We start from the raw sequence: 19267 nt of genomic DNA on the forward strand, positions 1-19267 counted from the left end.
ATCTGGAGGCATTTTTTATGTTCCTATCTTGGGAAAGGACCCTGAGGATGAGATCTTACTGATGTGAGTTTTGAAAATAAAAAGTAATACGGCTTTCTGGATGGTGAAAGGGAGAGAGGTATCCTTCCAAATGAGAACCAATGTTTTTGTTATGTTTTGTTTGCTGTGGTAGGGAGAAAAAGCGTACCCCTCACCCCCCAAGAGTATCTATGCCCTCTCCCCAGAACCTATGAATATATCACCTTATGTGGCAAAGGGACTTTGCAAATGTGACGTAGGCAAGCGTCTTGAGGTTCTCTAGGGCACTACTGAGGATTATCCGGTGGCCCACATACAATCATACAGGTCGTTAAAGCAAAGAATCTTTCTGGACTGTGTCCAGAGGGAAATGTCATGATGGAAGAATGGCCAGAGAGATGAAACACCGCTGGCTTTGAAGATGGAAGTCAGCCATGAGCCAAAGAATGTGGGAAGTCTTTGGATGCTGGAGAAGACAAGGAAATAGATTCTCTCCTAAAAGCTCCAGGAAGGAAATGCCAACACCTTGATTTAAACCCAGTGAGACTGTGTCAGACTTCTGATCTGCACAACTGTAAGTTAATACATTTGTGTAGCTTTCAGCCTCCAAGATTGCAGTAATGTGCTATGCAGCCATAGAAGTTTCACTCATGGGTGCCTGGGTGGCTCAGTTGGTTAAGTGACTGCCTTTGGCTCAGGTCATGATCCTGGAGTCCCAGGATCGAGTCCTGCCTCGGGATCTCAGCTCCAAGGGGAGTCTGCTTCACCCTCTGACCTTCTCCTCTCTCATCCTCTCTCTTATTGTCTCTCTCTCAAATAAATAAATAAAATCTTAAAAAAAATTTTCACTCATTAGCCTCTCCTACCTCATGCTTCAAATTTCACTCTTCTACAAATTCTTTACCTGTCTGTGGTTGTACATACATTTACACATCTCCAGTTACTTTAAGGTATGGATCCAGGCTCAGTATATCACAGATAATGTCAGAATGCTGACTAATACCTACACCTAGAAGAAACAGCTTGAAAGTCACCGAAGACAACAGATGTGGCTTTGGAAGCCACTTAATACAACCACCTCAACTTACAGATGAGGAAACTGACACAGATGTGCTCATTTCTTTCTCCCCCATCCTATCTCTACTCCTCCCACTGGTCATACTTGAACACCCGAAGAGATAAGAAGCACAAAAATGGGAAGTCATTAGTTCTGTCCACTGCCTTTCACTTACATTTATTTGCTTATGTGTGAGTATGTGTTTAATGGGAAATCCTGTCTTTCTTATAGAACTTAGAAAGAAAAATCTGTTCCCATTCTTACCCATCCTTGAATTTCTCAGCTTTGTATTTTTTTTAACCAGGAGACAGGCCCAATGAACACATAGCTATTATACCCAATCCTTGTAAAGATGACATTGAATTTACTTAGACAAATACAGAGTAGCAAACAATGAAAAAAATATATAAACAGAAGCATAGCTGATTATTCCCTTTTGGGGCCATCTGTCTCTAGCCACGATATATGCACAGTCTGATCTCAATCCTTCCCCCGGGAGCTTCTCTGGTTTCCTTTATGGATGCCACAGAGTCTAGTAAGGAATAAACATTTTGTCCAACAGAGATGCTGGTAAATTTAAACACATAAATAAGCCAAAGCCGACTGGCTACTGTTGCAATACTCACAGGTGGCCCCAGGGCACCTTGAGGTCCCATGCTTCCTGTGATCCCTGGGACTCCAGGGGCTCCGGGAATGCCCTAAGTAGAGAGACAGGAAAATGGAGCAAAGGTGAGTACTCACACATTCTCAGCGAAAACAGCCAGCTCTCAAGAAGGATTAACAAATACACACAGTGATGACTTCCCTCCCTCTCAACACCAAGACTTCAGGATCCATGGCTCATTCCAGTTCCCAACTACCAAAAAAGCAGGAGAGACATTTTTTAGAAGTCAAGTGCAGTTCTTTCAAACTCAAGCCTTACCTAAGTTCAATAAAAGCTAGATCAATGCAGGGGATCGTATGGACCGGGTGGCTCTGACAGAATGATCAAGCCACATGGAAACGGTAGGGAGAATTCTGCACCAAAGAGGGAGTTGTTACCCTAGAGCAAAGATGGCTGCCCAGGTGAGAAGCTGAGCAAAAGAAAATTTCTCAAAAGAAATGAGAAGTCCAATGCACTATCCATTGCGCTACGGAGCCACCTTCTCAAAAGAAATGAAATGCTTTAAATCCCAGTAGTTTGTGACAATACTCACAATTGGCCCTGGTGGTCCTGGAGGGCCAGAGGACCCGTCCTTTCCAGGAAATCCCTGGAGAAAAGAAACACAATGTGTCAATTATGCAGTTGCTTTATTTATATGATTTTCAGAAAAAATGTGCCTAACACTATTTAATATGGGGAGGGGGAGGTAAGTCCTGTTGCTTGCTCTGGACTTCTAAGGATTCACTGCTTTTAAACCCTTCATAAAAATTGTTCCTGGCAACCCTTTTGTGTCTGTTGGCTCTGTGAAATTGTCCAGTGTAAGAATTTTAGGTCTAAGACATGCCACTTACAAACTAAACAGGAACTTGTTTCCAGAAAGTGTTTTTTTTTTTTTAATTAAACCAAACATAACAAATGAAAAAGATGAAGTCTTGGTAATTAATCAGACAAAAAGACAAAAAGATGAGCTAGTGTCTTTCATGGCCTGGAGTCAGTGAGAGTTTGGGGGCAAGGACTACCTATCAAAGAAAGCTACATTACAAATTACTACAAGATCTGAAATGGCCACTCTTCAGCAAGTGCCTGCAGGAGACTGTGGGGGGATTTCCTGTTGCGATGATATAGTTTTGACTGCTGGGCCAGCTTGCTCAATGTGTGTCATCGCCGGCTTACAAATGAGTAGACATTGGCTTCCCATTCCATGCTGGAAGAGTTTAAGGCAGAAAGCAAATTATGTTCTTTCTGAAAATATCTTCCTACATTATTGAATGTGGTGTTTTATGTGAAAATATATAAGGAAGGGCTAGAATGAGTTACTCTGAAATGGTTATAGTTCTTCATTCTGGATGCTGGTCTTTGCAAGTAGTTAAAAATATGAAAGAGGTTCTTCAATCTGAATTTTATAATAGGTTAATAAAATATAGACCAAAACATGATCTTCTACTCCACCGAGAAGTGAACTTTTTATCTTGAGATTTGTCTCTTTTGGGAATAATCTATTTCCATCTCAAACCAACCCCTTTTGCCCACTTGCTGCCCTTCTGAAATTCCTGCCACTCTACCAGTGAGCTGTTTTTTCCTCTTGTCTTGTCCATGAAATCATCTCCTTATGGCTCCCCATCCACATTCACATTATCCCTCCCTACCTCAAGGTGTCAGATAAGAGAGTAAAGATGAGGTTGGAAGAAAGGAAATGGTATGTGAATGGGGAGAAAGGAATAAAAAGGGGGAGGCATGAAGAGGGGCTGGGCTAAGTGTGTAGGAACAGCACTGGGCAGCGAAGCCCTCTCCAGCATGCTCTCCAACTCCAATACTGGCAAGTCTGAAAACCAGAAAAGGCTGATGATTCCAGATCTCACCAATGTTTGTGATTTTCCTTTTCTGCCCAGGCACAGTGTGAGGCAAAGTTCCCAGCCTCCTGTTCCAGCAATCATGTTGGAACCACAGGACTGAATTCTGGCCAATGGAAAGGGGCCAGTTCTAGTCCTGGCTTTTGAAAATTTCCTGTGGGTAATCCTTCACTTTCTTCTCCCCTTTTGTAGCAACTTCAGAGCCCATGTGTTGAAGATTAAAGTCTCCCAAGACGGAAAGACCCCATGTTCCTCAATGACCATATAGAGCAGAGACTAGACCTCCCCACTCCTCTCTCTATCCTGTTGACAGCATTGGGTTGTAAACCAACAACAGACTTCACTTTATTTTGCTGCATTAAACCATTGAGATATTTGGATTGCTTGTTACAGCAGTTATCCTATACTAATATACCAGCTAGTTGGTTTTGTTGTTGTTGTTGTTTGTTTGCTTTTTTTACTACCACTTCTGTTTTTTTCATTTCAGACATTCAGTTAAAAATATTAAGTCAGGGGGGTGCCTAGCTGGCTCAGTCAGGAGAGTATGTGACTCTTGATCTTGGGGTCATGAGTTCAAGCCCCATGTTGGGCTTAGAGCTTACTTAAAAAAAAAAAAAAAAAGTTCGAAGCCTGCAGTAATAGAGGCTGATACAGATGAAGTTACACACACACACACACACACACACACACCCTTTTTTTGGATTTACTAACTAAACAGCAAAAATTGATGCTGACATAATCTGAAAGAAATTATTTTGCATTTCGTTTAAATACAGCCTATTCGAGAAGAGGCCATTAAAAAATCAGAATACGTGAGAGAGGAACAAGGACTTGAGAACTCCAGTTCAATCCCTTCATGGTATAAGGGAGGAAAGCTGGGGCCCAAAGAGGTTAGGGGAACTTACCATTTAAAGGGGGGGGGGGATTAAACACATTTCTTAAAAAGGAATTTAAAAATCTATGATTTCCTCAATAAAGTTCACATAAGAAAAAAATGGATTCTGGGCACATAGTCAATAATTTAAGATGTTTTAAAAAGGACATTATTTTGGCTTCCTGCCCTAAAACTCTTCCAGCAGGGATGGGAAGCCCACACGCACCCACGTGTGACCCCCACACGACACTCAGCCATCAGCACGGCAGCACGAGGCCTGCGCCAAGACACAGGGGCGATTTGACTCACGGAGAGAACACATCGACGCCCCGCCCCCCCCCCCCGCGGGGGCGGAAGGAGATCATAAAGCTGTGATGCGCCGGAAGTCTCCCCCAGGCGCTAAAGGCCACGCCTGTGAACCGTCCTGCATCCACCTGATTCCTACACCCCACGTCAGACTCCCCCGAAAGGGAGGACAGAGAAATGCGCTCACATAACAGGAGCTAAATTGGGCGGAGGGGCCAGTGCTTTAGTGTGATCCAAAGAGGGTACTAGACAAGATGTTTGTTCGCTTCGTGTTCTTCTACCTACCAGAAGCTGAGAGGGCAGAAGCTATACTTTATTCCTTGTTCCGTTCCTAATATTTCCCTAGCACACTGCTGGCACAAAATAGGGCCTAACACAATGTTTAATTTGAACAACACTGGGGCTCCCGGAAGAAGGGCTCTGATTATCCTGTTGACTAAATAAGCGTCGGTCTCGCATATAACTAGTCTGGAAACGGGCGGGGAGGAAGTGCCATGTCATCTGTCCTTGTCCCTGAGCCCTCCACGAACACAGAGGAAAGGGGTCAGGAGTCCTGTACCCTCAGAAGCTGAAATTTCATTTCGGTGAATATCTTAGGGGTAATTTCCTAGAGGCAGACCCGGATGCCATGCCTTTGGTTTACAGATGGACTCTTCTTGGGAGAAACCAGCCAGCTAGTGAAGGAGGCAGGGGAGGGCAGGGGAAGAGGCATGAGAACTGGCTTTCTCTGAAGCTGGCCATCAGCTCATCCCATGGGGGGAGCTGCAGTGTGAGTTACAACCCGCAGTGACCCCTGGTCCGGTTTTGTTCACCCATATCAGTTAGTCATGGACTGGAGACAAGGTGCCATTTTCAAGAGCAATTCTCTGTGAAAGGGCCAATTCTGAATCCTTACCAGTCAGCATCTGTAGCTGCTTGGGGATGGAATATACCTGTCAGGAAAGGGGGATCTGATGGGGGCGCCAACAGTGTCCACAACAGTGCATTTTACTCTAGCATTTTATTTCATGGGTTGCCGTGAACAATCGAGAATTTTTAGACACAACAGTTCAAGAATAAAGGCATTAAGTTGCTAGAGGGGAGGCAGGTGGGGGAATGGGGCATCTGGGTTATGGGTATTAAAGAGGGCACATGATGGGATGAGCACTGGGTGTTATATATGCAACTGATAAATTATTGAACACTACCTCTGAAACTAATGACATATGATGTGTTGGCTACTTGAACTTAAATTAAAAAAAAGAAGAAAGGCATGCTTAAGATTACTGTGAGATACCCATTTCCCTGATTGCAAATTAAAATGTTCTTGTTTCACATTGTTATAACTAAAAGGATGTTACTCCAAATACCATTTTAGAGACATCATCAAACGCATTTTTTCCGAAGTTTTTTTCTAACCCTAGAAAATAACTACTTCACATTTTTCATCATGTAAATAGTTTTACATTTTAATTTTTTGATCGTATGAGTAAATTTACCTTTGAAAGATTTTTAGTTGTAAGCCACACATTTGTCACATTAGAAAAGTATTTGCAAAGCTACTTTGTGCTGTGCGTTCTGGTAGGATCTGGATAGCTGATGATGAACAAGACTGTCTTTCCAAGGAGTTTATGGTTTTGAGCAAAGCCAATAGCCAACGACTGATAGAAAATGACAGTGTTATGATGATGGACAAGAGAGTTCCATGGGAACATGTAGGAAGAACAGCTCATCCTGGCATAGGAAGGGAGAGAGGGCTTCATCAGAGAGATGTTTAAATCAAGGGACCTGGGAGGACTGGGCTACCGCGTGAGTCTCCCTGCTCATGGGTCGCTGTGGTCCCATGTTTTAGACCATCTTTGCAAGCCGGGCAATGCTTAGCCAGGGCTCAGGTCCCCCTTCTCACCTCTTCATCTCAGGGTGAGAAGCAAGGGCAGCATTTTTGTTTGTTTGTTTGTTTGTTTTTGTTAATATATAAAAGCAATAAATTTGGTGAAAAGAAAAACTCTGTAAAATGTCTGCATGTTACAAGGCAAAATAAATGTCAAATTCTAGCTTTGGATTCAGCTTAATCTTGATCAAAGCTCACTGGAGGAACGGTCTTCAACCCATCTCAGCTCAAAATGGGTTTGCATTTCCCAGAACATTTCTGTATCTATAAATTTTCCATTTCATATATGCTAGCCAATCTGGAAAGATGTGTGCTTGTGGGTTAAGCGCCCTCATAAAAAGTGGAAACCCCAAGTACGCAATGAAGAATGAATAGCAGGGAACAGAAGATTAAGTGATAAGCATAATGTAGACGTTCACTTAAGCCGACAAATATATTTTTCAAGAGCTTGAAGTCCATCACCCACAAAAAGGCATATTTTTGAACACGAAGAACTCCAGACATTTTTCTTTTTCTGAGATTCTCACCTCAACATCTTCATATGCACCCACAACCCACATTAAAAATGAGTTTTGCTCTAAAAACTTGAAGGGATTTTTATAATTTGTTTTTGAAAAGAGGTGGCTATGAGCAAGTTACTAAATTATGGTTGGCTGTGATTTATCATCAAAGGGAAATTAGCCCTAACATTTGCTTTCAAAAATCACTGATATTTGAATGAATACTAAATTTACCTATGGTCAAAACTGGCAAAGTATACTGTTTCACAGACATTTAGCTAACCATTCATTAATGTTCATTTTGCCGTTTCCCTTGCCCTGCTTTGGAATATATATACAAATTTCCTGTAGGGTCTTAAAAACTTTATAGTTTCTAAGTTCTGTGTCTCTGGCAGCTGAAACCGATGTGCCCACAAAGAGTATTATAATTAAAATTAAAGTCAAAAGCTAGAATATTTACATTTATGCAGCTATCACATGGCATTCAGAACTCATGACTCAATCATGATACACACCACCCATGCCTTTTCTGAAGCCTGGAATGGTGAGTCACAGATATTAAGCCCAGATACTGGAACATGCCGATTGTTAATGTCCTCTGACTTACACTGCGCTCTCAGGTAGAGTGGGCTCTCCACACAGCTGGCATCCGATGAGTTTGTTTAGAGGAAGCAAACCCAAGCAGTGAGGGTCAGAAAAACACTTGAAGAAACTCCTGCTGGATGATCTCCGCCCTGTGGCATGGGTCTGGACAGCTGTGAGCACCAGCAGACATCCCAACAAGGCAGTCAGCCATAAGAAATATAGCTGCTACTTGCAGCAAAGGATTACGCCCAACCACCAGAGTAAGAGGCCAGATACCAACAAGCCACAGACTCTGTAAATACTGGCCCAGCCTCGATACCCAAGATCCGTCCTTATGTGTGGTACCATGTTGAGCCACCCTGGGGAATTTTCAGACACACACACAGTATCTGTGTGTGCTTATAAATAGATATACAAACATGCACATATTTACATATATATGCACAATGCACTTAATATGTTCATATATGTATATATTACATATGTAATTTAATGTATATATAGAAAGAAATACAAACGTATTTTTAGTAACCTGAAGTGATGACTTGGGTGAATTATAGCAGCAGCAAAATTCTGTGCAAGGAATTACTTAGCCATACAATAGACCTAATCCGCTATACTATCCAGTGATTCTAACTCCCAGCTGATTATGAGAAGCATTAAGCTTTTTATTTTTTTAATTTTTTAAAAATATTTTATTTATTTATTTGACAGAGAGAGATCACAAGTAGGCAGAAAGGCAGGCAGAGAGAAAAGGGGGGAAGCAGGCTCCCCGCTGAGCAGAGAGCCCAATGCGGGACTCGATCCCAGGACTCTGACATCATGACCTGAGCCGAAGGCAGAGGCTTAACCAACTGAGCCACCCAGGCACCTGAGAAGCATTAAGTTTTTTAAAACAACAAATTCCAAAGTCACACCTAAGACCCTGCATATCTGATTCTCTGAGGTCGAAGCCCAGGAACTGGTGTGCCCCAAACAAAGCAAAACTTGCAACGCCTTGATCCCTTACGTTGGGGAACCACTGGTTTGCAAATATTAAGCATCTGGCCTGACCCTGAAGGATGGCCTGAGACCAGAGAACAAGGCAGATTTCATCCATGCCCTAGGCTCCAACAGGAGTGTCTGTAAACTGGTTAAAACATATTACAAATTTCCTGAGTAACTGCTCTCAACTGTGCCCAGATGTGTCACCATCCAAATAAGCACGAAAAGGAATTGAAAGCTATTCCTCTGTGCGAACTATCAACTTCTGCTTCACCAAGTAGCCCAAACTGGCTTCTTCTAGCCCCCAAATTCTAGGCAAGATATCTCCCATCCTGTTTATTAAATATCTCGAATCGAAGACTTTCCTACATGAACAAAATCTCCCAGTGACCTTTATGAAACCGAATTTTGTGGAAAGAAAGAGCTCAGTGTTGGAACCAGAGAGATGGACCATAATCCTGGCTCCACCAATTGCTAGCTGAATGGCATTGTGCTGCCCCCCTTTTTTTTTTTTTTTTAAAGCTCCAGATTCTTCATCTGTACAGCGGAGTAACAGGGCTTGGCTTTCGTGGTCCTTCTGAGCATCACAGAACATCACATTTAAAGCACCTGCACTTAGTCAATAATTAGTAATAACGATTCCTGCCATTTTTATTCAGATAAGCTGCGAAGTTCCAATGGTGAATACTGTCTGTCATTGCTGTGGATGATTTATAAAAACCTGTCTAGACTCACAAGAAGGAAAATCAAATTGTCCTCCCCACTAGTTTTGTGATGGCTAAACATTTCCTCTTCTGAATGAGGAAGATACTCAAGGGGGATATTATCTTGAATCTTCATATTTAACAAAATATTCCCTAGACCAGTCTCTCATCACTGCTCAGCATTGGTGATAGGAATTAAATCCAGAAAGCTGACTCGAGTTCCATTTCTCAAGGATATCTTAAGTCCAACTCACTTTGCTGAAACGGGACATTCATTACAAAAACGGCCTTTGTATACATCGAACTCGAACCCACATCAAAAGGAAGCATGTTCCAAGTGTCCTTTCAACGTGGAATCCAAGAAAGTTAAACAAAAGCAACAAACTCTTTGCTTTTTCTTCAGGCTCTTTTTTATAGTTCTTTAAAATCTTCTAAGGCATCTTAATACGCCAAGTACAGGCATTATAAAATAGTATACTGTCCTGACTTATGAGGTTCACATTGAAAACAGTGAATATTAAGATAAGCTAAAATTAAATTTTTATATAGAAATTCTTTATATGAATTTATTCCCACAGTAACTCTACGGAGTCAAAAATTTTTTCTGCTTCACAGATGAGTAAAGTGAGGCTCGGAGATAGTAAGCACCCGGTCCAATGTCATTATGGTAAGGGTTCAAACTCAGGCCTGACTAACGGCCCAAATCTATCATATTCACCACCGGCCCATCCTGCTTTTCACAACCTCGCAAGTTCAGCAGAATTCATATGCAGAAGAATTTTTTTTTTTTTTTTTTTTTACTATTTCATATTTTGCAGTTGAGAAAGGAAGGCTGTGGTTATGGCATGGAAATACAGGGAACGGTAACCTGGGGCAAAGGAAGCATTCCAAATTCAGTTCATTTGGAATTTAAAAATGAAAACCCTCTGTATTCGGGCAATGGAGGAATTACTATCTTCCAGGTGCCATAAAAGCTCTATCTCCTTGTCATTTTTATTTCTTGTCTCTCTGCGTTTTTATATAACCCTATTAAGAATTGGAAAACAAAAATAATTTTTACAGTTTCTATTTGGAGTGTTTGACAGAAAGCTCATGGACTTGGACGTCAGAGAACCTCAGAACTGGAAAAGAGGTCGTGCTTTCTATGTTTTCCTCCCTTTTCTGTTCATACCCTCATTTCTTCTGTTTATCATCCCTGCCTTGCCTGTTCTTCCTAGTTTCACTAAGGACCACCGGATGTCTAGGGTGGAGGCTGAGACCCACCCTTCATCAGAGGAGCTCAAAGATCACAGGAAAGCCCTAGGGTCACTGACGCCAAGGAAAGAAGAGGAAGGAACAAGAGGGAGGTGGCAAGACACATAGTGAAAAAGAAAGAGGTGCCCCGAATGTTGTTGGCCAGAATGGTTGGGAATGAAGGTGTCTACACCCAACTGTTGAGTCTTGACTTGAGCTGTTATACATAGTTACCTTCTTAAATTTTTTATTTTTTGAATATAGAATTTCTTCTCAGCTTTACTGAGACACAATTGACATATGACCCTGTACAAGTTTAAGGTACCAATGTGCTGATTGGATACATTTATATATTGTAAAACGATCGCCATAACCTCCATTTCCCCCTCCATCCCATCACATGGTGACCACTTCTTGTTTGTGGAATGGACATTTGAGACCTCCTCTCTTAGCCACTGTTGCCTTTTAAAATGTGGCCCTGCGCCATGTTTTGTCACTTGCCAGCAAGAGGCCAAGACTTGTTCAGTGAAGAAGTCCAACTTTTGCTGGACTTGCTTATGGCCCCAGGCCCAGCGCTGAGTATGAGTTGTCTCTAAGAGTCAAAGATTCCCCCTGGGAAAAGCCAGAATAAGCCAGGAACATTAGAAAACATGTTCCCTGTTTAAAGAGGAGATGTTTAATCTTTTCCCTTTTATTTTTGTTAAGCTCTCCCTCCTTCCAGGCCAAATTAAGGGGGTTACATTGATACCAGCTCTAGGAAAGACGTGCTAATCTTTCCCTAAGGGTGCTACCTCTGGGCTGGGAGTTCTTACCTGTCAACAAGAGAAGACAGAGATGAAAAAGAACAATGGATGAGCAAGAAGGAGTAGCCCACTGCTCTTACAGCCTACCTCCAGCTCTCACCTCCTGAGAGAATGTGAGGACCGAGAGGCATGGGTTGGACACCATCAACCTGATTTATTCCAACTGCTCCCTTCTCTGTCTACAGTGGGCTTTCCTCACTCAGGATCAGGGGCCATGAAGGTGAGACAACAGGAAGTGATTTCAGCTGGTAGTGGGACGAAAGGACAACATAGCTCTGCCTTCCTGATTCCCTGGGCGGTCAAGCCTAACTGGACGGTTTTCTGGAAGTGGCTTTTCAGGCATTTCAGCGGGAAGTCTCAGCATCCAGTGCCTGTTCTATACTGTGGTTGTTATTATTTCTTTTCTTTTCTTCTTTGCCTTTTAAAATGGCCAAGGCAGAGGAGGAATATCATGAAGTTTTGTCCCTAGGACTCTCAGTGACACCTGTCTCCCACTGCCGAGTCACGGAGACCTGCTCTCCCAGAAGGACCTGGCCTTCCATCAAGGTGCTCTGTGTCCTGGATCTGCTGGGACCCCCGTAAATCTTGACTCGGGACCTCCTACTTTACAATCCTGCTCAGTAACTCATTATTTTAGATCTTTTACTTTCCTTAAGCCCCCATAGATCAGAGCCACCTAAACAACTCTGTTTTCATCCACTTTTCCTTCTTTCTCTGCTGTCTCTGAAGAAGACCCATTTGTTTTCCCAGGTTAAGAGTCATGTTCCTGACACCACCACATCCTTCCATGTCCTATAAGTAGATGGTCTAGGAATTGCCTCCTTTAGCTATTGAAAGTCTTTCCTCTTCTGGATCCTTCTGCTCTGGAGCATTGGATAACTCTCTCCAGGCTGAGCCCAGCACATGGCACGTAGTATGTGCTCAATTAAGATAAGTGCTCAACTAATATCTTATTAAATAAGATCTATGCAGCTTCTCCCACCAGCAGGGCTGCCATGTTGTACAGCTCTAGGGGGCGCCATTATATTTTATTCTGTGTGAATGGCACCCCTTAAAGTTCCACACTGAAATACTATTTTCCTTTTCTAAAACAATTGTCACAGAATTTGCACAATATTTTTTAAACATGACCCTGCAGAGAACGAGTATCTTCTGAAAGCCAGTAAGTCCATTTGCAACCAAGAATTTTTCAAAACGGGAACTAAACACATTCTGAAAAGCTTTTTTTGTCTCCAAACTAGGGGAGAAAGGACAAAAAAAAATCCACATACAGATATCTCATCACCTTATTACAGCTCTAAGACTGTTCGTTCCCTAAAAACATGCTTGAAGAAATAGCAAAATAATTATAAAAAGTCTGTGTTGGTATATAGGTTTTAAAAGGAAAAAAAGAATTTTTCAAAGAAAGTATTCTAAAACCAAATGATCCAAACACCAATCCAATATGTTTGATTTGGGAGTTCTCTGCCAAGACTCATCTCCATGCATAGATAAATCAAGTAAATTCACCAAACCAAATCTTTAGAATTGCCATTTCCAGAACTTCAGGCATCATGAATGATTCTAGGTGTGTAACTGAACAGGATCTTAGCCTAAGCCCTTTGCCAAAACATATAAATATTTCTAAATACTCCTTCCACATACACAAGAAACCTACATAAATCTAACTTTTAGAGAATGGCTCCTTTACATACAGTTACATGTACATGATTTACAGACTGAGTAGTTCCATTTAATGGGCAAAGACTAAATTGAGATTTTTAAGCAAATGAAAGGTTGGTGAAAAAAAAAAAAAAAGAACATGGAAGGAATTTAAGGCACCACACCTATACTTCTATAGAAAAAACAATCTCCTTATTTTGAGCCATATAGCCACTCTGAGCAAAGGCAGGTCTTGTTTGAATAGACAAACAAGTCTTCCAGCCACTTGCTATCCCAGTGGGTAGTCGTAACAAAAATAAGCAGTGCACGCCAAATGTGCTGGCCTTCATTGGATTGGACCTAACTGGTGTCCACTCCATATAATTTTGTCTTGAGGGAAACTGTAGAGCCACCCATATCCTAAATCAGTAATAGTTTAAAAAAAAAAAAAAAAGATTTACTTGAATTTGTGTTTAGCTCTCCAGCTTCACTTCTTGACAGTCTTTCTAAATTTAAATATGTGCATGTGTGTGTACACAGATAGGCACACACACATTCACACACTGCACTCTACTCCCCAGCCACACTGAACTCTGTGCAATATTGGAAATGGCCCACTTTCTCTTCATCTTCGTGCCTTTGTAGACTCTGTTCTCTGCTCGCAATAGCTTTCCTATCCTCATTGCTATCCATATAGGTAGGTGAAAAGACTAGATAATTGACATATATCAAATAAATGAAGAACACTGTAGAGAGTCATAATACTTAAATTTCAACTCCTGTGATCCTTGATTTCCTTTAGGTTTGTGCCTAGAAAATTGAAAAAACCTGGAAAATTTGCTAAACCAATGCACATAATTCAGTGCAAGTTGCATTCTGGTTATGGGAACATTCAGAAAGAGGTGTCATTAATTTGGGAAGGTTTGATAAAAGTTCTCAGGTTTTGATGAAACTAATGAAGATGAAACTAATGGAAGGTCAGTGAGGGGAAAGAGACGCAGGATAGGCAGAATGTAGATAGACAGAAGCAATAATAAGGAAAAAACCAGCTAGTTTCACTTCCTTGCATAGAAAACTATCAGAAACAAGGAATGTCTTGGTAAGGAATCTAGTGCGCTAACAACCTTGGGCAGGGCCTTACCCTCTGGCCTGGAGAGCCATCACGTCCTGGTGAACCAATGCCTCCTGGGACACCCTAGGTAGAGCAAGGACCAAAAAGTTAGAGTCACAGAAATTGGAAATCAATTGCTTTTCTACCCACCTTCCCTGAAATAGATCAAGGACTCGAAACAATTTAATAGCATAAAGGTGAATTCAGAATCCAGAAATGATTTGTGTGAAAGAAATGTCCCTCATCAAGGCTTGTCCTTGGGAGAAGCTGTATGACTCTCAGAGGCAACTAAGGTGAATGAATACAGGCTAACAGTCTTTAATACAGAAAACACTTACTGCTAAAATCACAGCTGACTTTAGAAGCTACAGCTTCCCACCCCCAGCCCCCCACCTTGGTAAGGCTCTAAAATCAAGAGCATTTGGCAGGGGGCAGAGGGGGAAGGAGACAGACAATCTTAAGCAGGCTCCATATGGAGCCTGATGTGGGGCTTGATCCCACAACCCTGAGATCATGACCTGAGAGGAAATCAAGACTTGGACACTTAATTGACTGAACTACCCAGGTGCCCCAAGCTAAGAGCTTTTTTTTTTTTTTTTTAAAAGCAGAATAAAAAGTAAAACTCATACCTGTGGGCCAGGAAGGCCAGTCTCTCCTTTTTCTCCTTTAGCACCCGGCATTCCCTGAATAGCCAAAAGCATTCGGGGTTACGTTCAGGTAGGGTAAATTCTTTGTCTCTTCTTCCTCTCCACTGACTGTTCTGATGTTGTCAACATTAACTTGCTTTCACGCTAACACCCAAACACAGCATGTTTCGCTTCTCACATATGCTAACCCCCTTATGTAAGCATGCCTATGGAGCTGAACATTTATACAGCAGAACATTTTAAACACAGAACACAGTCTGATATGGGTGAGCCTGATACTGTACGTCTGTGGAGGAGAGATTGAATAGTTAGATACTATTGATAGTTCAGATTTTTTAGGTTCACCTCTATCTAGAGTTCTGCTTTTGTTTTGGCTGGAAAGATATAGGAACAGAAAAGCAAACACAGAACATGGCAGGTAGCAAGACCTTACCAAAGACTTACTAGTAGTAGTACCAACTGAGTCACTGGAATGCTAATGCTTTCTAAACTGTGAAAATGACCCAGAACAGGAAATTTCTCAGTGAGGGAGACAGAGTCATATGCCCAGAAAGACGGTTAAAAATGTGCTTAAAAGGCTTGTTTGTTTCAAATATTAATTTTAATTTATAGAAATTGGTTTTATTCTTGATCCCTAGAGGAAGATTAATGAAAATCAGTAAGTGGCATTAAGTTTGTTTTCTGTGAAACAAACAGCTTTTACAAACAGAGTTGGCTATATAAAATACAGTGTCTATAATCTCAAACTCCAGGTAAATGTCCTGTCCTTTGATGCCTGAGATAAAAATCATAAATAAATGGCTTCCATCAATCTATATCCATGATTACTTCATATCCATAATGAACAACTTGAATTTGTTACTTTCTAGATTTTATTATATCTGTTAAGGACTTGATCCAACAAGAAAAAGGAAAAAAAATTGTCATAATTCCATTTCTCTTCTTAGGCAAACTGCTTATAGATATACCTATTCTGCGTGGATGTACCTATTTGTAAAAACCCTCATCCCTTAACAAAAAATTGGCTAATGAATGAACTCACGATCTCTCAGTTGATACTTCCATTTCTCAATTCTATTTTTTAGGGGTTGAAAGGGACTGAGGCTCATTATATAAAGGGCACAGAAGACAAAAGTTCACTCTTTAGAACTCATGAAAAAGAGATCCCAATAAAGTTCACCCAAATGTTTACACACTACTCACAGGCATTCCTTGAATGGACAGACCACTTGGTCCTTGGGGTCCAGGGGGACCCTGGGGTCCTGGAGGGCCTGTGTCACCTCGAGGGCCCTCTGGTCCCTGGAACACAAAAGAAGAAAATCATTCCAGAGGCAAGTTAGATTCTTGGTACTCAAACGGTATTTCTGCTTAGAGCACTTGTAATTTATTTCCTTACAGAAATGTTCCTAAGACACAAAACGCTGATAGGATAGCAAGACAACATGCCTCAGATGGTACACCTCCCAGACAAGATGTCATCAGTAAACCCAAAGAGTAAACACATAGGGGTTGTTGCAACTTTTATTTTTTTCTTCCGTAAATAAGAAGGCTATGCCAACTATGTGAGTAACGAGACCCCCCACACTCCATAACAAATCCGAAAGATAGAAAGTACTTCGAGACCACCCTCCTGGTCTGTGGCATGGAGGTTCATCCCATCCGGTTGAACTACATTCTCTCCACCTCCATCCCTTTCAGCCACCCATCTTGGGGGCACTCCTGCATTACTGAAGACTTCGCACCCAGTCCCTGTCTGCTTCCTCCTCTTGATCCCACCAATCCCTCGTGCCTCTTCCTTGTCTGCCTCATGACCTGCCCTCGGGGCACTATTACTTGATTTCCTTTCTTTTCAGAATCAGGCACTCCTGTTCTATTAGGAACTCTTATTTTCACAGTTTGGACCTTGTGATTTAGCTAAAGCTCTATCACCTCTGTAATCGTAGTTCCAGAAAAACTACCCCCTCAACCTCTTCTCCTCGTCCTTCTCTCATTCTGGGACTCCAGTGAGAACTAGTAAAAGTTAAGATTTCCAACACCTGGATATCATGTTAAATGTGAAGCTGACGAATCCGTCACTTGGGACAAGTAACCGTGGGGGCAGATAATGAGCGTAGTCGGTTACGTTTCCAGTTCATGGGGATAACTGTGTGGACACGTCCAACAGTCTGGGGATCAAGAGATGACTGAGCTGGGATGGATTTTGGAGTCGCTGGAGATGTGTGTGTGGGTGAGGTTCTTAAGGAGACTGCTGAGACAGTAACAGAAGAAACTGGTAAAGATGAGATGAAAAGCGGGTAGAAAGGGGAGAAAGAGAAAGCCTGAGCAGTGTAGGCAAGGCCAAAGGGGCGGGGTGTGGGAATTTCTAATAAGAAGGTGTCCAACCGTATCAAATGCTGTAGAGAACTCATGTGAGATAGGAATGAAACTGTAGCCGTGGATTTGATAACAAGGAGGTAATCAGTGACCTTAATAAGAGCAATTTTACAGGATTCTTATAGGAAGAGAAGTCATATGCAGGTTAAGTATGATTCCGGTTATATGTAAATGGAATTAAATACTATGAACTTCATTGGTTCATGCTTCTTTCATGGGTCAGAGTGGTGTTGAGTTTCATACATTTTTTTGCATGTTTCCATAGTATGTTCCTTTCGACTCCATTGCATGGCTCTACAGAAAATTGTTCATTCTCCTATTAATGAACATTTGAATCATTTCTATTTTTTTGCTATTGTGAATAAAGATGCTACAAACATTTATGTACCAAAAACAAAACAAAACAAAACTTGGAAGTGAGGATGCAGAAAACAAATGAAAACTATTCTTACAAGAGACATAGTATAAGAGGAGGAGAGACAGAGGTAGTTAGATTTAAAAAATATGATGGAAGAGACAAACCAGTAATTGATAAATATTAGTTAATGCTTATAATCATTTAATCATACATTAATTAAATATTATTAAGGAACTAAGAATGGAGCAGAAAAGCAGAAAGTATGTGATCTCATTTTATCCTATACAGTATGAGACAAAATCACTTGGAGAGCCCAGGAGCAGGGCTGCTTCAAGAGGATTAAGATAATTAATCAAGATAATTAAGATAATTTAAGATAATTCTTATTATCTGTTTGCTACAATTAAAATGTGGACCCACAAAATGGAAAATTACACAGCATGCCTCTTTCCATATGGAAGATATACTTCATCTGTTCCTACACTATCACGTCGGTAGACATGTGAGGATCCTTTGTCTAACAAGATATTTTCCTAAAATAACTTCATACTTTTATCTGTGATTCATCAAAATCATTGTGGAGAAGCAACCACTGCAGTAGTGGTCCTGTGGAAATGGATTATCAGAGGTAAGGGGTCAATGTTGGGATCATCAAACATCTTTGAACTTCTAATAAGTCTTCATGATCAGAATCATCACCCAGTGAGAATGCTGGAAAAACAATGGGATCCTCCTGGGATCCCAGTGGGAGGAGGAAGCCAAAATCTACAGGAGCTCCTGGGCACTGCCCTGAAGTGGGACTGAGGAGGACACAGTATACTGCTGTCTGAGAAGAGGCTTTCAAATCACTGGCCTTCCTTGTAGGACCAGAAGAGAGATCCAGGTAAGAAACATCAAGTCTATGCCTAAAATATATGTCACAATCTCAGAAAATTAAACCAACAAAAAAGGAGATATCTCATGATTGGAGTTTTGGGTTGGCTAGGGCCTCCTTATCTTCAGTCTTCTTTCATTTACTTCTTTCCCCTCCCCCCATGTTAGCTTCTGCCCTGCTTCGCTTGTTTCCAGTTTTATAGTAAAAATTTTTGCACTGTTCTCTTCCCCATGAAAAAATACCATGCAAATTCAGTGAGTGACTATACTGAAGCAGTAAGTCAAGACTGCAGGTGGCTGGAGAGGAGATCATGTAGGGCAACAGGTACAAAGGAAACGGGGAGTCACATTACAGAGGGCCTTGAATGCCACACCAGGGAAGCTGAATTGGACTCTCTAGGCAATAGCAGCATATGACTACAGTTTTAAAAGTATGATATGACCCAGCATAACTTTAAAGAAATAAATCTGGGGGCAGATGTGAAGAATCCATCAGAAAATCAACATCACTGGAGTCAGGAGACCAGTTAGAAGATCTGCCAAAAGCCAGATAGAAGATGGTGAGGCCTGAAAGCAATTAGTGGCTGGGCTTCTGCCCATCCCTCAGGGCGCCTTTGTGCAAAGTAGGAAAACGTGTGCCTGGACATGACTTGGCAAGGCTTGGTCATCTCAGCTGGTGCCTTTGTGCAGCGCATGGCCCACACCAGCACACGTGGTGGCCCTGGGCGGTGAGAAAGGCAAACAGAGCTGTGTGTTTGATTATACCTAGTGGGGAGGGAGTAGGACTCTAAAACTTGAGAAATTACCCGGGAGGGAGTGCTGCCTAGTCGTGATTAG

General features: G+C 41.6%; 1 protein-coding gene across 1 annotated transcript in view; it reads right to left on the reverse strand.

The window, feature by feature from the left end:
- COL14A1 (collagen type XIV alpha 1 chain) overlaps positions 1 to 19267 on the reverse strand; it is a 216088-nt gene that overhangs the window by 34139 nt on the left and 162682 nt on the right. The window contains exons 38-42 of the mRNA XM_080800436.1: positions 16030 to 16125; positions 14809 to 14862; positions 14210 to 14263; positions 2272 to 2325; positions 1702 to 1773 (exon numbers count right to left, since the gene is read on the reverse strand). Of these exons, the coding sequence (XP_080656562.1) occupies positions 1702 to 1773; positions 2272 to 2325; positions 14210 to 14263; positions 14809 to 14862; positions 16030 to 16125 (330 nt within the window). The remainder of the gene's footprint in view (positions 1 to 1701; positions 1774 to 2271; positions 2326 to 14209; positions 14264 to 14808; positions 14863 to 16029; positions 16126 to 19267) is intronic.

Source organism: Martes martes (genome assembly GCF_963455335.1).
Source record: "Martes martes genome assembly, chromosome: 4".
Classification (NCBI taxonomy): Eukaryota; Metazoa; Chordata; class Mammalia; order Carnivora; family Mustelidae; genus Martes; species Martes martes.